This window comes from Pelophylax lessonae, assembly GCF_965119305.1.
Source record: "Pelophylax lessonae genome assembly, chromosome: 5".
NCBI lineage: Eukaryota > Metazoa > Chordata > Amphibia > Anura > Ranidae > Pelophylax > Pelophylax lessonae.
Genome location: NC_138772.1, coordinates 233,176,752 through 233,195,301, shown reverse-complemented (window position 1 = coordinate 233,195,301; position 18,550 = coordinate 233,176,752). Strand labels below are relative to the sequence as shown.

At 42.7% G+C, this 18,550-nt stretch overlaps 1 protein-coding gene across 1 annotated transcript in view; it reads left to right on the top strand.

Moving 5' to 3' along the window:
* ROPN1L (rhophilin associated tail protein 1 like) overlaps nucleotides 1-18,217 on the top strand; it is a 70,936-nt gene extending 52,719 nt beyond the window's left edge. Inside the window, exons 5-6 of the mRNA XM_082259655.1 lie at nucleotides 8,187-8,362; nucleotides 18,049-18,217. Of these exons, the coding sequence (XP_082115781.1) occupies nucleotides 8,187-8,362; nucleotides 18,049-18,115 (243 nt within the window). The 3' untranslated portion in view covers nucleotides 18,116-18,217. The remainder of the gene's footprint in view (nucleotides 1-8,186; nucleotides 8,363-18,048) is intronic.
* Nucleotides 18,218-18,550: the final 333 nt, after the last annotated feature.

Here is an 18,550-nt window from a genome sequence, read left to right as displayed (position 1 = left end):
TCAGGAAGTGCCGCCATGGCTAACAGAGGATAGACTTAGAGCTAAACTAGAGAAACTTAACATAAATAAATCCCCGGGACCGGATGGCTTGCACCCAAGGGTTCTAAATGAGCTCAGTCAGGTGATTGCCAGACCATTATTCTTGATCTTTAAGGATAGTTTACAGACAGGTATGGTGCCAGCTGATTGGAAAAAAGCCAACGTGGTACCAATATTTAAAAAGGGGCCGAGATATATCCTGGGTAACTATAGGCCGGTCAGCCTAACATCAGTAATCTGCAAAATTTTGGAGGGGATGATAAGGGACCACATACAAGACTTTAGTAATGAAAACGGTATTATAAGTAGTAATCAGCATGGATTCATGAAAAATCGTTCATGCCAAACCAATCTATTAACCTTCTACGATGAAGTGAGCTGCCACTTAGATAAAGGTAAGCCTGTGGATGTGGTGTATCTGGACTTTGCAAAGGCCTTTGACACCGTTCCCCACAAACGCTTACTGTACAAACTAAGGAAGGTAGGTATGGACCATAAGGTGAGTACCTGGATAGAGAACTGGCTCCAGGGGAGAGTACAGAGGGTGGTGATTAATGGGGAGTACTCGGATTGGGCGGGTGTGGAAAGTGGGGTCCCCCAGGGTTCTGTCCTGGGACCAATCCTGTTTAATTTATTCATAAATGATCTAGAGGAGGGGATATCTAGTACAATCTCAGTATTTGCAGATGATACTAAATTAGGCATGCCAATATCTTCTATGCAGGATGTGGAAATCTTGCAAGCAGACCTGAACAAAATAACGGGGTGGGCAACTACATGGCAGATGAGATTTAATGTTGATAAATGTAAAGTAATGCACTTGGGGGCCAGAAACCAGAAAGCAAGCTACTCACTAGGGGGGGAACCTCTGGGTGAGTCTAGGATGGAAAGGGACCTGGGGGTACTGGTAGACAACAGGCTTGGAAGTGGCATGCAATGCCAAGCCGCTGCAAGCAAAGCCAACAGAATACTGGGTTGTATAAAAAAGGGGATTCACTCCAGAAATAAAGAGATTATTCTTCCACTCTACAAGACTCTGGTCCGGCCACATCTGGAGTATGCTGTCCAGTTCTGGGCACCGGTCCTCAGGAAGGATGTGCTGGAACTGGAGAAAGTCCAGAGAAGGGCAACAAAAATAATTAGGGGAATGGAGGACATCGCCTATGAGGAAAGACTACAAGCACTGAACCTATTCTCTCTGGAGAAGAGACGCTTGAGGGGGGATATGATATCAATGTACAAATACTGTACTGGCGACCCTAGCATAAGGAACAAACTATTCAGAGTAAGGGAATACAATAAGACACGTGGCCACTCACTAAAACTAGAGGAAAGGCGGTTTAACCTTAAAGTGCGTAAGGGGTTCTTCACTGTAAGAGCGGTAAGGATGTGGAATTCTCTTCTGCAAGCAGTCGTATCAGCGGGGAGCATTGATAGTTTCAAAAAACTATTGGATGGACACCTTAAAGACCACAACATACAGGGGTATACAATGTACGGTTAAAAGCAAACACACACACATCATAGGTTGAACTGGATGGACTGATGTCTTTTTTCAGCCTCACTAACTATGTAACTATGTAACTATGTACTGCGGCAAAGTGGCTCGTTCCCGTCCAGCGGCGTAGACTTACGTCGCTGGACTCCTCCCCTTGTGGGTGGCGCAAGTACACGCCGCCGGAGGCTCGCTCCCGCTGTATTCAGTTACAGCGGGAGTCGGGCCAGAGGAGGAGCAGCGGTGATGACCGCCGCTCTTCCCCGATCGTCGGGGAATCGAGTCTGGAGATCCGCCCGCTTGTGTAAACAAATCGGGCGGATCTCCTAAGTGACAGACAGGGTCAGATTGCAGGGTTCAGCATAGCTGAACCTGCGATCTGTCCCTGTGTCACTCAGTCACCTCCCCCCCTCCCCACACATGTCAGTAAGCACCAGGCATACATTAACCCCTCCCTCTCCAATAAAATTAACCCCTTCCCTGCCATTGTCATTTTTACAGTAACAGTGCATATGTATAGCACTGAATATTGTAGTAATGTCACTGGTACCCCCAAAAGTGTCAAAAACGTCAGTCAAGGGTCCGATCTGTCCGCCGCAATGTCGCAGTCCCGCAAAAAAAAAAAAAACGCAGATCGCCGCCATTACTCTTTGATTTTTACATTTTTACATTTTTTTGGGGGAATTTCATATAAAAAAATGTGAAAAATATTGTTATTTTTTCAAAATTTACGCTCTTTTTTTGTTTATAGCGCAAAAAGTAAAAATCGCGCAGGTGATCAAATACCACCAAAAGAAAGCTCTGTTTGTGGGAAAAAAAGGACGTAAACTTCGTTTGGGTAAGGCGTCGCACGACTGCGTAATTGTCATTTAAATTCGCACAGTGCCGAATCGCAAAAAGTGGCCTGGACGTAAGACAGCAAAATCCTCCGGTGGTAAAGTGGTTAAATAATAAACATGTGTTTCAACACAAATATACATGATGAAGCCCCGCCTAGGGTGTAATGTGTAAGGCGGAGCCTGTCATCATGCCTGTCAGATACACTAGGAGAGGCGTTGCTATACTGTTGTTATGAAGGAGAGAAAGTTCACCGGTCACTCTGTGCCTTCTTAAAGCAATCTATTGTGATTTTAAAGTGGAGTTCCACCCTATTTTTATACTTACCTCCATCTTCTCGCTCCGGGTCACCTGAAAAAGAAATGGATAATCGCATATTTTTTTTTTTTTTACTTACCTCGTAGCGAAGAAAATATACTTACCTTACTTCCTTCTTCCTCCTTCCTCGGCCGCGGCCCGTCGTCACTTCCTGGCTCTGCAATGATTCCTGGGAGCTGGACGTCATAGCTCCCAGGAATCATTGCGCCTGCACCGGCCCCGACGTCAGTTCCGGGTCGCGCGCGTCATCCCCTTCTAAACAGCTTCTGGGCATGCCCAGAAGCTGTGGAGGGGTGACGCGCGCGACCCGGAAGTGACGTCGGGGCCGGCGCAGAGCATCGTGGGACCACAGAAGGCGGAAGAAGACGCCGAAGAGGACGCGCTGGCTTCAAGCTGCCCACATCTGAGATGGCAGCGCTGGACAAGACGTTTGCAAGGTAAGTATTTCGTCTTGCAGGTAAGTGCAACCCGGGACAGATCAGAGGCTAGCCATTGTGGAATGCACTAGCCCTGACTGTCCCGGGGGTATTAAAAAAAAAAAAACAAATCCAGGGTGGAACTCCGCTTTAATGTGAGTATATATGACATGCTATTTTAATAAACTATTAATGGCCCAAGTATTCCGAGCTATTGTGATGCATACAAAAAAAAACAAACGGATCTGGCAACAAGTCACCAAACTGTCCTTCAGGGAGCAGGAGACCAATAGTGAGTATGATTATATGGCTGCTTTTTTAATTTTATACAATTTTTATAATATATCCTAAATTAACATATTAGATTAGATAATTTACATCACTTACCCTTTAAGCACTTCCCACTAAAAAAGCACTGCTTCCTTGGGCGTTTATGGAACATTCTTGAAGCGTTTTCAGCGTTTCGTAAACACAACGAAAACATGTCATAAACATTTCATAAATGCCATAGAAGCTTTAACCACTTCAGCTCTGAAAGATTTTACCCCCTTCATGACCAGGGCATTTTTTGCTATTTAACATTGCGCTTCTTAACTGGCAATTGCGCAGTCATGCAACGCTGTATGCAAATTAAATTTATATAATTTCTTTTTATACAAATATAGCTTTCTTTTGGTGGTATTTGATCACCACTGGGTTTTTTTTTATTATAAAAACAAAAATAGACCAAACATTTAAAAAAAAAATTTTATGCTATAAAACATATCCAAATTAAAAAAAAAAAATGTCTTCATACATTTAGACCAAAATGTATTCTGTTACATGTCTTTGGTAAAAAAAAATCCTAATAAGTGTATATTGATTGGTTTGTGTGAAAGTTATAGCGTCTACAAACGATAGTATTTATACTATTATTTTATTTTTATTTTTTTATACTAGTAATGGCAGTGATCGTCGACTTATAGTGGGACTATGATAATGCAATCTGACACTAAGTGCCAGTTCACATTATTGCGGATGCGCTGATCGCATGTAATTCGGAGCGCACTGCTCCTTCATTACATGCGATCTCCTGTGCGGATGCGAGTTCAGCCATACACTTTGTATGGCTGAATTCACATCGCATCCGCAGGAAACACGCACAGGAGGCATTTTGTGAGCCGCCTCAGAATCGGATCGCACAGTGGCTCACACTTGTGTGATCCGATTCTGTGCGTACTGTCAGATCGCACTGCGATATGCGATCAAACTGGGGGTGTCGTTAACATTTAATTGACACCCCCTGCGTATTGGATATGGCAGTGTGAACTGCCAGATGTGCGGATGCGATGCGGGATCACGCTGCATATTCGCAGCGTTCCCGCATCGCACAAGTGTGAACCGAGCCTAACTGACACTGGGTGGGAAGTGACTAACTGACACTGACATCACCAGTGACACTAATTCAGTGTTCAGTGCTAATACTATACACTGTGGCTGTATTAATGAGACTGGCTGGGAAGGGGTTAACATCTAGGGCCAATCAGAGGGTTAAATGGGTGCCTAACAATGTGTAATTTGTGCTGCTTTTACTAATCAATCTGGTTGTTTTTTCTCCCTTTGCAGGGAGTGTTAGTAAACACAGGGCTCTGTACTGTGATTCCCCAAGCCAATCAGCTGGTCCCGACCATAAATCATTGGCCATGACCTTCTGACCAACTTGGGGTGTACCCCTACCCGGAAATTACTGCGGTATTTTTGCAATGGGGCAGTCCGCTAGTGGTTAGTCTACATTTCTTGTTCTTCATAATCAACACATGTGTGAACGAGTCCTGTTTCCCAAAACCGTTACATTCAAGGCATGCTGTGAATGATAACAGTATTCAAACAAACTGTCAAGCCACCAAATGACTGGTGTCATACCTGATCACATGTACGGTCTACCAAATGACTGGTGTCATACCTGATCACATGTGCGGTCTACCAAATGACTGGTGTCATACCTTATCACATGTACGGTCCACCAAATGACTGGTGTCATACCTGATCACATGTACGTTCTACCAAATGACTGATGTCATACCTTATCACATGTACGGTCCACCAAATGACTGGTGTCATACTTGATCACATGTACGGTCCACCAAATGACTGGTGTTATACCTGATCACATGTACGGTCCACCAAATGGCTGGTGTCATACCTGATCACATGTACGGTCTACCAAATGACTGGTGTCATACCTGATCACATGTACGTTCTACCAAATAACTGATGTCATACCTTATCACATGTACGGTCTACCAAATGACTGGTGTCATACCTTATCACATGTACGGTCCACCAAATGACTGGTGTCATACCTGATCACATGTACGTTCTACCAAATGACTGATGTCATACCTTATCACATGTACGGTCCACCAAATGACTGGTGTCATACCTTATCACATGTACGGTCCACCAAATGACTGGTGTCATACCTGATCACATGTACGTTCTACCAAATGACTGATGTAATACCTTATCACATGTACGGTCCACCAAATGACTGGTGTCATACCTGATCACATGTACGTTCTACCAAATGACTGGTGCCATACCTGATCACATGTACGGTCCACCAAATGACTGGTGTCATACCTGATCAAATGTACGGTCCACCAAATGACTGGTGTCATACCTGATCACATGTACGTTCTACCAAATGATTGGTGTCATACCTGATCACATGTACGGTCCACCAAATGACTGGTGTCATACCTGATCACATGTACGTTCTACCAAATGACTGATGTCATACCTTATCACATGTACGGTCCACCAAATGACTGGTGTCATACCTTATCACATGTACGGTCCACCAAATGACTGGTGTCATACCTGATCACATGTACGTTCTACCAAATGACTGATGTCATACCTTATCACATGTACGGTCCACCAAATGACTGGTGTCATACCTGATCACATGTACGTTCTACCAAATGACTGATGTCATACCTGATCACATGTATGGTCCACCAAATGACTGGTGTCATACCTTATCACATGTACGGTCCACAAATGACTGGTGTCATACCTGATCACATGTACGTTCTACCAAATGACTGATGTCATACCTTATCACATGCACGGTCCACCAAATGACTGGTGTCATACCTGATCACATGTACGGTCCACCAAATGACTGGTGTCATACCTGATCACATGTACGGTCTACCAAATGACTGGTGTCATACCTGATCACATGTACGGTCTACCAAATGATTGGTGTCATACCTGATCACATGTACGGTCCACCAAATGACTGGTGTCATACCTGATCACATGTACGGTCCACCAAATGACTGGTGTCATACCTGATCACATGTACGGTCTACCAAATGATTGGTGTCATACCTGATCACATGTACGGTCCACCAAATGACTGGTGTCATACCTGATCACATGTACGGTCCACCAAATGACTGGTGTCATACCTGATCACATGTACGGTCCACCAAATGGCTGGTGTCATACCTGATCACATGTACGGTCTACCAAATGACTGGTGTCATACCTGATCACATGTACGTTCTACCAAATGACTGGTGTCATACCTTATCACATGTACGGTCCACCAAATGACTGGTGTCATACCTGATCACATGTACATTCTACAAAATGACTAATGTCATACCTTATCACATGTACGGTCCACCAAATGACTGGTGTCATACCTTATCACATGTACGGTCCACCAAATGACTGGTGTCATACCTGATCACATGTACGTTCTACCAAATGACTGATGTCATACCTTATCACATGTACGGTCTACCAAATGACTGGTGTCATACCTGATCACATGTACGTTCTACCAAATAACTGATGTCATACCTTATCACATGTACGGTCTACCAAATGACTGGTGTCATACCTGATCACATGTACGGTGCACCAAATGACTGGTGTCATACCTGATCACATGTACGTTCTACCAAATGACTGATGTCATACCTTATCACAGGTACGGTCTACCAAATGACTGGTGTCATACCTGATCACATGTACGTTCTACCAAATGACTGATGTCATACCTTATCACATGTTTGGTCTACCAAATGACTGGTGTCATACCTGATCACATGTACGGTCCACCAAATGACTGGTGTCATACCTGATCACATGTACGGTCTACCAAATGACTGGTGTCATACCTGATCACATGTACGGTCCACCAAATGGCTGGAGTCATACCTGATCACATGTACGGTCTACCAAATGACTGGTGTCATACCTGATCACATGTACGGTCTACCAAATGACTGGTGTCATACCTAATCACATGTATGGTATACCAAATGACTGGTGTCATACCTGATCACATGTACGGTCTACCAAATGACTGGTGTCATACCTGCTCACATGTACGGTATACCAAATGACTGGTGTCATACCTGATCACATGTACGGTCTACCAAATGACTGGTGTCATACCTGATCACATGTACGGTCTACCAAATGATTGGTGTCATACCTGATCACATGTACGGTCCACCAAATTACTGGTGTTATACCTGATCACATGTACGGTCTACCAAATGATTGGTGTCATACCTGATCACATGTACGGTCCACCAAATGACTGGTGTCATATCTAATCACATGTACGGTCCACCAAATGACTGGTGTCATACCTGATCACATGTAAATGACTGGTGTCATACCTGATCACATGTACGGTCCACCAAATGACTGGTGTCATACCTGACCAAATGTCTAGCACCAAGGCAGCTGTAGATTTTGCTGAGCTAGGCTAGAGAAGGAGACCACACACTGCACATGTGCAGAGTTTGAATGACCCAGAGCAGCCCGCACGTGAGCACAGCTGGAGCAGGCAAATGCACTGTGCATATACTCAGTTTAATGGCCTGGAGCAGCCACTAGGGGGAACATTACTGTTATGTTCAGCCTGCCCTGCAAATCTAATATTTACTGCACACATAGTACAATCATTCAGTTATCAAATTAAATGATGTTTTCCTTATTGATAGTAATATTACATGTGTTTACCGGTTTTCATCTGCACACACAGACATCTTTTTTCCTCTTTGCAGACAATTTCCATGGCACTGAAGCATTGCTGTGAAATACTAACAGAGGACCCAGAAGGTGGTGCTGCTCGTATTCCTTTTGAGACATTCACATTCCTTTATAAGTATCTTGCCCAGGTTGATAGAGATATACCAGATACACAGATAGAAGAGGCAATTCTTGCTCTGCAGACTGAAGCGTAAGTAAAGCATTCTTATATTGTGCCATAAGAGAAACTGAGATAATCTGCAAAATATAAAAATTAATATTCATTAACTGGCTGCTTTACCATGGACTGTATTCAGTAAACCACATCCAAAAGTATAATTCATACTTTGGAATAGCCATAACCAGGGCTTTTTATTTTTATAGACAAAAGGCGCAGGTACTCCCCCCCCCCCCCCCCTTTTGAGTCAGCCCTTGTCTCCGCCCCCTACCCTGTCCCTTGCTTCCACTCCTTCTCTACTGCTCAATACTGACCCTTTTAGAGAATACAAAGCCAAATATCATTTTGTGGTGTTTAAGTATTTTATTTGGAATTAGTTAGCGATAACAAAAAAAGTCAGTAAAATTGATCCCCTGCAGCCAGCAAGAATAAATGCCCCAGGAACAACACAACCGCCACAACAATATACCCCCAAGCAACAGTAGATCCACCCCCACATCAAAAGACCCTCAAACACACCCCATGAGCCCTTGCCATTACATACATTCAGTGCTGGAGGTGTTTGAACTGCTTCCCCCCCCCCCCCCCCATGTTCCCACTGAAAAAAAGCCCTGGCTATAACAAAACAAAATAACAAGTGGATGCTTAGTTACTCACTGTATATAAACGAGTACCACAATGTCTCACTATCCCATCCAATTACTACATTTTATATATTCTATATTACGACAGGATCAGCTTGGTGTAAGTCCATATAAAATATGACAACCACCAAGGCGGCGTGCGTTCCAAAAGGACGAAAGTTGGACAGGTGAGGGTTGCTCAGCCTCAATGCAGCTCCTTTTCAGCACGCACACCCGTCCAACTTCCATCCTTTTGGAACAAAAGCTGGCTCAGTGGCCATGAGCAGCGCCACAATTACATTTGACAGCTGAGCTGAATGAGTTGGTGTCTCACAGACACCCAGAGTATGTGAGCATTGATTTTATTATTACATTGTCTGCACTTTATTCTATTAAATATACTACACAATGATCTACTCCACTGATTTTTTGTTTTACTTATAATGGAATGAGAGTTCTTACCATAAGGATTTCCAATCTGGGATATAATAGGACCTTGCTGGAGAGGAGTGGATAAGGACAGAGGCTTTGTTCACAGAGTATGCATAGGCTGCTTTGTCAACCACTTATTTCTAGTAGGTGCACACAAGAGAGCACTTATTCACCTATCAAGAAGTGATAGCTATCACATATGGTTTCACACAGGGGATTGAGAGGTGGATTGGGACTATTTCCTAGTGATTTGCCATATTTTATATGAACTTACACCAGGTTGATCCTGTCGTAATAAAGAATTTATAAATTGTATTAATTGATTGTGGATGATAAGATATTGTGGTAATCGTTTATATACAGTGAGTAACTAAGGTCTGCCTGTCCGTTTTTCAGGTGGACCCGATCAGGCCACCCATTGTCCTCTATGGGGAGGCGGATGTCCGCTAACACCGGCCTGGCATCTGATGCAACACAATCTGCTAAAAACAGACATATGGCGATACATCCGCCATCCGTCCAGCAGGTCAGGTCGAATGAAAATCAGATGGAAACGGACATGCAGTTAATTTCCATCCGACTGCTCCATAGAGGAGAGTGGGCTCCGTCCTTGTCTGCTCTGCATATTGGAGTGGACAGGACCTGTCATCTGCCTGCTCAGTGGGGATCAGCAGAGAGATCCCCCGCTGAGCAAGCAGACAAAGTCCCCGTGTAAAAGGGGGCCTAAGTGCCCGGTTGTTATTTTGAAAAACTGGTATTTGCACACTTTAGGGGGCAGCGAGTTCTACCAAATCCTGTATATTATATCATTTATGAGCATCCAAGGAAGCGCCTCTACTATGTTTTGTTACTATATAAAAATACAAATCTGGGCATGACCATAATGTAATTAAAACTAAAACAGTTAACTAAGTAACTTAGAAAGAAAAAGCAGATATTAAGACCTTTGTTGAAGGGATGACATAAAAATAAAATAAGCATGCCAATGGTGAATACACTCCAACAACCTAGTTCCTTGATATGTAGTATGTGGCCTGGCCTGGCCTGACTTTTTGTTGCTTCCTAGAATGTTGAAACTTGTTTCAGGGATACACCCTAAGGGTCCTTTCACACGGGCGGTCCGTATGTCCGTTTTTCATCCCATTTTTTTGCGGATGAAAAACGGACATAATGCATGTCAATGGGATTGCGGATGTCAGCGGATGACATCTGCAATCCCATTGACATACATTATCTCCGTTTATCATCTACAAATGGAAGGGATGATAAACGGACATACAGACCGGATGACACAAGTGTCACCCGTGACCATAAAAAAAAAAAAAGTGCCGGAGCATATCTAAAAACAGTCCGCCCCGTGTGAAAGGACCCTAAGTGAAAACCTAAGTGTAGTCAAAATAAATACACAAAAATCAGAAAAAGTGCTGTGTCCCTTGTGCTGCTGGCTCCTGGTTTCCTTAAAATCCTCCTACCCCCCCCCCCCCCAACCCCCGTAGCCATAATCTGGTGCAGTGGGGGTTAAAAAAAGGGCTAGACCCTTCTGCACAGCTAGCCAACTTCAGTTTTATTTAACAGTCAAAATGTAGACTCGGTTAAAGTGCATGGAAATTCTAACAATGAACTTCTATCTGTTCCCTTTTAGTTTGCTAAATATACCATTATTTTTTTTTTTTTATTATATCTGTTTGATAAGTGCAAAACACCTGAATTCTTTTGAGCTGCTTACTTCCTGTGGTCCCCTCTGTGCAGAACAAGGGATTATGTGGATGAGGTGGGGGGGGGGGGGGGATATAAGTGCAGTTCTGTGTTCTTTGTAATGCAACAGATATTGGCAGAGCCAAAAAATACATTGTGCTTTCAATCAGGGATTAGGAATCCACAGGGCAACCCTTTTAATTATGATGTGACATTATGAGGTCCAAGTCCCGAGTTCTTCCCCGGTGACAAATTTGAAAAAAAATACATCTTACAAAGTCCACCTTCCAATCGTTCATTCCTTGATAATGTTATCCAGGAAGGTCCTGAACAGACTAGAGCTTGTGAATGGTACTTATGCCGATACTATGCATAATAAAGTATTTACATATTCTGAACAAGCAGCAAAAACAGAAAATTGTATCAAATAACGTAATTTTCTTATCCTGACATGGGACATGGGATATAGCTCCACCCCTATATCCACCCACAGGACCTGTTTAAATCTATACAAGGAAAGCTAGAGCAACCTCCCCCATTCTTCATAAAAATAACAAGATCAAAAAAAGGATTGGCTCGTATACTGCCATGGATTGGCGCCAGGAAAGAAAACTATAACAAGCTAAACAGGGAGGGCAAAAATGTATAATCAAAATTTATTACAATGGATATGGAATCCTGAACCGTTATCCTGTCGAAGTCCATTGACGTACAAGCCCCTGGTTCTGCCCTGTAGTGCCTAAAGGCAAGTGCACTGCCGCAATCAGTCTGCAGATGTATCCATAGACATTTTGCATTCTTTGCCCCAAACTTAAAGACAAAAAATGGACCTAGCTGAATGAGTCTCTCATTTCTGGAGGCTCTTGCCTGGCCACACTGTATTTTTCGGGATGACCTTGACACTCCAAGAGGACTTGATCTCAGCAAGGCATTTGATACAGTTCCACATAATGATCTAATACAAAAGTTGTACAAGCTAAGATTTAAACCTTGGGTGGTTCATTGGATATGCAGTTGACTAAAGGATAGATACCAGAGTGTGGCTGTAAATGGGGTTCATTCAGAACAGAATCCAATCACTAGTGGTGTACCACAAGGCTCTGTACTGGGTCCTGTTCTGTTTCATCTCTATGTAAGTAATATAACTAAAAGGTTTGTTGGGCAAGGTACTGTATGTCTTTTTGATGATTATACTAAGGTGTGTAATAGGGTTGATATCCCTAAAGGTGTCTGTAACATGAAACATGATTTTGCATTGCTGGAAGATTGGTCAAAGCAGTGGAAACTGCAATTCAATGTTTCTAAATGTAAAATAATGTAAAAAGAATCTTTCGAAAGAGTACAACATTGGAGGTACAGTGTTGGCCAGCATACAGAGGAAAAAAAAGATTTACGGGTACTTATTTCAGATGATTGCAAAATGAGCAAGCATAGTGACCAGGCAGTGGGAAAAGAGAATAGAATTCTAGGATGCATCACTCGAGGGATCACCAGCAGGAGTAAGGAGGTCTTGATTCCCCTATATAGATCTTTAGTGAGACCTCATTTAGAATACTGTGTCCAGTTCTGGAGACCTCACATAAAAAAGATTGATAAGATAAAATGAGTCCAGAGACAGGTAACAAAAATGGCGAAAGATCTAGGGGATAAAACATATCAAGAGCCACTTGAAGAACTTAATATGTACAGTCTGGAAGAAAGAAGGGAAAGGGGAGACATGATTGAAACCTTTAAATACATCAAGGGGGTGGATAAGGTTCAGAAGGACAGTTTTTTTAAATATAAAACCAAAATCAAGAAGATGGAAACATAACCTCAAAATAACTGTAGGAAAGTTCGAAATAAATCTTAGAAAGTATTATTTTACTGAAAGGGTAGTTGATGCGTGGAATAAACTTCCAGCAGAGGTAGTGATCCCATCATCAGTAAATGGCTTCGAACATGCTTGGGACAAACATACATCTATACTTAGACAAAAAAGTTAACGAAAAAAAAATAAAAAACATTTCAAAAAGGGCAGACTCGATGGACTACTCAGTCTTTTTCTACTATCACTTTTCTGAGTTTCTATGACAAGGTTTTGCAGTAGCTTCCTCCTCCTCTTTTCCTGCTTACCTGGGAAGACTGTGAACCTGTTGCAGACTTCGGAGTAAATAGCTTTTTTTGATGTCTTTTCTGGAACCTTGCCAGGATTAAACCACTTACAGAGGACAGTCCAAGTCATCCAATCCTTCCCTCTCAATTTCCAGTCTATCCTGGGACAGTTGTTGTGGAAACACTGATAGCTGAAGTGCTTGGTCTAGAGACTGAGTTCCATGACTAGGGTAAACCCAAGGTGGAGAATGGGGAAGGTTGCTCTAGCTTTCCTTTTACATTTAACCACTTTACCGCTGCTCACTAGAGCTCTACTGCTGCAAAGTGGTTCGATAATGTCTGGCGACGTAGACCTACGCCGCCAAACATTCCCCTCTCTCGGCGGCGCGCGCGCGCCGCCGGAAGCTCGCTCCCGCTGTGTTCAGTCACAGCGGGAGTCGGGCCAGGGGAGGAGCAGCGGCGATCGCAGCTGCTCTTCCCCGATCGTCGGGGAATCGAGTGTGGAGATCCGCCTGCTTGTGTAAACAAAGCGGGCGGATCTCCTAAGTGACAGGCAGTGTCAGATTGCAGGGTTCAGCATAGCTGAACCTGCGATCTGTCCTTGTGTCACTCAGTCACCTCCCCCCACACATGTCAGTAAGCACCAGACATACATTAACCCCTCCCTCTCCAATAAAATTAACCCCTTCCCTGCCAGTGTCATTTTTACAGTAACAGTGCATATTTATAGCACTGATTACTGTAGTAATGTCACTGGTACCCCCAAAAGTGTCAAAAATGTCAGTCAAGGGTCCGATCTGTCCGCCGCAATGTCGCAGTCGCCGCCATTACTCGTTAAAAAAAAAAAAAAATCCAAAAACGACAGAAATCTTTCCCTTAGTTAGTAAACGCAATAACTTTTGCGCAAACCAATCAAAATACGCTTATTGCGATTTTTTTTACCAAAAATATGTAGCAGAAAACAAATTGGCCTAAAATGATAAAAAATTTAGATTTTTACATTTTTTTGGGGGGAAGTTCATATAAAAAATGTGAAAAATATTGTTATTTTTTCAAAATTGTCGCTATTTTTTTGTTTATAGCGCAAAAAGTAAAAATTGCACAGGTGATCAAATACCACCAAAAGAAAGCTCTATTTGTGGGGAAAAAAAGGACGTAAATTTCGTTTGGGTATGGCGTTGCATGACCGCGCAATTGTCAGTTAAATTCGCACAGTGCCAAATCGCAAAAAGTGGCCCAGACGTTAAGACAGCAAAATCCTCCGGTGGTAAAGTGGTTAAACAGGTCCTGTGATGGATATAGGGCGGAGTGATATTACAAGTATGCTGCCATGTTGGCATCAGGAAAGCATTTTAAAACAACAATGATTCTTCAAAGTTTACAGGGGGAAATAAAATATTAGCTCTTTTACTATTTTTTTCTATTGCAACAGAATCTTGGCAGCCTGTCAGTCTTCTTAGCTAAATACACAGTAGGTGTTTCTGAGTTGTTAGAGATCAACTGAAATCTATTTTGGAGTCTTTTTTTAGATCTTTGAGGATCTTTGAGAATGATATACTTAAAGTAGCTAGATAGGTTACGGATGGTTTGTCCTAAAGCTCTTTTACTGCTTGTTAGGAATTGGTAATGTCATCATCAGTTTTTGCTCCTCCTAAGTGCTTTGTTCAACAGTATTCCATTCCATTGATGAAGAATTCTTGAAGTAATGGGTTGTTCTAGAAATCGATCTAGGTAGGCTAACTCTTGTTTCAATAGGACTCTTACAGTTCCAGTTGAGGATGTGCCTTCTTTCTGTGATCTTGGAGATAAGTGCTCTGAGGTCCTGCTCAAAGATTCATTTTCCCTATTTGGCCTGAGCGCGCAACCATTAATAATTGTGATGGTGTGTCAGACATATAGGGTCTAGTCCAGGTTGGATGGCATAGTGTAATATGGGGGTTGTTGGCTCTCATTGTAGATGCATTTCTATAGTGAGTGCATGTCAGGCAGAACTAGTTAAAGCCATTGGTTCCCGCAGCTGTCAATCAAATGCTGTGCAGAGCGAATGAAAATTAGAGATTCCCACGCGGGTTTTCGTTCCCAGCAAATACAAATGACGAAAAAACGAGTAAGCCACTTGGCTCTTAAGGCTCACTCAGCCTTGTTTGCAGTACCTCGCTGCACTGGCCCACTCCTGGCCTCCAAACAGGGCTCCCCCCCCCCCCCCGGGTTTCCTCGCTCTTTCAGAGATTTTCAGACTTCCTCCGGCCCCCATTGTCTCGCTAGCCACCTCAGCATTCTCAATCGTCTAGGCCCTTTCTTAGTCTCCCAGGCTTGCGTAGTTGTCCTGACCTTCCCAGACCTTTTGGGCAACAACCAGGTCTCTTGATGGAGGTCTACCTCCATACCTGGAATTCATTTTAACCACTTGACCATCAGAAGGTTTTACCCCCTTCATGACCTGTTTTTTTTTTGCTATTCAGCACTGTGTTACTTTAACTGGCACTGCTTAGTCATGTACGCAAATTAAATTTTTATAATTTTTTTCCACAGAAATAGAGCTTTCTGTTGGTGGTATTTTGTTTTTTTATTTTCAAAAAATTCTAAATAAAAAAAATGTATTCTGCTAGATTTCTGTGATAAAAATAAGGCAAATCAGTGTAAATTAGTTAGTCCCCTTAGTACCCCTTTTTGGAAAGTAGATAATCCAAGGTTTGTTTTTTATCACAATTTTTTGGAAAATGAAGAAATTAAGTAAAATGTGTGTTCTTTTTACAATTCTTTTATTTTTTTACACAATGTCACCAGTGCAGTATAGCGTCATCATATGACTGGTGTGGTGGTGATCACGGATACTTACTGGTTACACTTAGGGATGCACCGATCCGACTTTTTTGGACCCGATACCGATATCTGGCGTTGTGAAATTGCAGATACCTATACCGGAACCGATCCGGAGCTACACACAAAGCAAGCGGCTGCAGTACAGAGCAAAGCCGCTGCTTCATGTGTGTGGCTCCTCCATTCACAGGCGGAGAGCATCTGATATCACTCCGCCTGTGAGCCAGACCTATACAGGAAGTAGCGGCTCCCATCCCATACTACTACTGAACCTAGTAAGGGATGGCTGAGCCAAAAACCGGATCGGCCAGTGGATCGGTCAATGTTAACGATCCCCCGATCCATCTAAAATGGCCATATCGGCGCCGATATCCGATCCGAATATCGGATCGGTGCATCCCTAGTTACACTATGTAAAAAATAATGCCTTTCATTCATGACAGCTTGCTTACTATTGTGATCTGTATTGGCTACAGCTAATCACATGGTACATGGTGCCAATATTTTAATATATTTTAGTCCTTAAAGTAATGGAATAAATATTGTTGGTTTGATTTGTTATGTATTGCTTGTGTGATACTACCCTTATTCAGGGGTGCCCAACCACTGGGACAGCAACAGCTGGCGATACTTGTAGGATTCCTGAGGTAGGTTTTTAATTAAAATGAAATAGCAATGGGCATATCTGTTCTCTGCACTAGTTACTCTGGGCTGCCTTCAAACTGAGCTGCACCTGCAGGTTACCTGCACTTTTATTTTTAGTTTTGAATTGGTTGAGCTAGATGGACTTGTGTCTTTTTTTAACCTGACTAAATATGTAACTATGCACTGAGCCGTAGACTTCTGTTATTACCTGCGGGTTTGGTGCGCTTTCTGAATGCAGGAGTTTTGGTGCAGTTTTAGAATGTGCACCACACCTACAGGATATAATGGAATTCTATGGCAAAGTGCAGGTAACCCACAGGAAAGTCGCAGGTGCACTATGCTGCACCTTTGGTGTGGTTAAACTACAGTGCAATAGTGAGAAAGCAGCCTTAGGCCTAGTTCACATGATCAGTCTGATCGGGTCCGCCTGTCCATTTTTCCACTATGGTGGACTTGTGTCCGTTTTACACCCGCATATCTCCAATCCGATCTGCTAAAAAAAAAAAACAGAAGGGGATCCGTCACTTTTCGTCTGGGTGGATCTGAGGGCCCATAGAGTGTAGCGGGTAGTCTTTGTGTCCACTCTGCATATGCAGAGTGGACAAGGGCCTGTCATCTGCCCGCTCCACTCATTGTGGCCTATGACCGGTTACCAAGTTGCTTAAGTGGCCCTTTCTCTTCAAAAGGTTGGACACCCCTGATGAATATTTATCACTAGTGTAGCAGTTAAAAGAAAACGATATTATTACTATATTATTATTTATTAGTGAAATATACTAATGCTTATTAAAGTGGTTGTAAACTCGGTTACACCACTTGTACCTACAGGCAAGCCTATAATAAGGCTTACTTGTAGGTACTGTGAATATCTCCTAAACTTGCACTGTTTAGGATATTCAGAGTGCATGCAGCCGATGACATCATCGACACGTGCGCTTTGAAGGCTTGGCCTACAGTGCCAGACTTTCAGAGCCCATGACAGAAACAGTGGCTACCGCGTGCATGCGCGGGAGTGATGTCATCACGCCCCGGCCTTTCATATAGCTGGAGGACGTGAACCCAGAAGGAAAACCCGGTGAAGATGGCAGCCGTCTCAGTGCTGACATTGCGGTGCCGGAGGGCTTAGATCTAGGTAAGTTTCTCATAATGTGCTAGTATGGGATGCCACTTTAAATTATAAACTGTTAAGTATACATTTTTAAATAGTGTTTGCACTGCAATGTATTGGATTCAAATGTAACTCCTGTGTGGTCCATTTGCTGTTGATTCAAGGCCTAAACTATACAGTATATGAAACAAAAGGGGTACTTGAGACAATGGACAGAAGTGTAGAAAAAAAAATAACTGTTAAGGAATTATTGGAGCCAATGCATAAAATGATTCTAATAAGATTTTTTCTTTTTGTTTTAGGAAAAAGCAAGATGGAATGATCCAGCCCAGAAATTTTCTAAGTGAACTGTGTCCCCCTCTGTCTTAAATAATAAATTGTATTATAGAATAAACATATGTAAAATGTGAATAGTAACTTTGCAGAAAGGTTCTAGCAAAATAAAGATAATTTAAAACAACACTGAATTAGAATAATAGATTTGCAATAAATGAAATTGTAATCAACTGTTGCCAACATTATGATGAAGATTGTAGAGGTACATGGTTAAAGGAAATTTCTCTTCATAGAAATATCAGCGCTGTCACTGCTATTTTGTTTACAGGTTTTTAGCTTCCTAGCTGTCAAGCTTATCCTTCCTCTTCACCATTTATTAAGCCTCTGACTTGGAACATCCACCCAATAAAGTTATAGGTGAGCTCTTCCTCTTATTCAAACCCCCTCACATGCACTTTCTCTCCCATAATGCAGTAGGTCTGAGCTCAGAGTTTGAGAGCCAGCTACTGTGATGGTGAAGGTGAATAG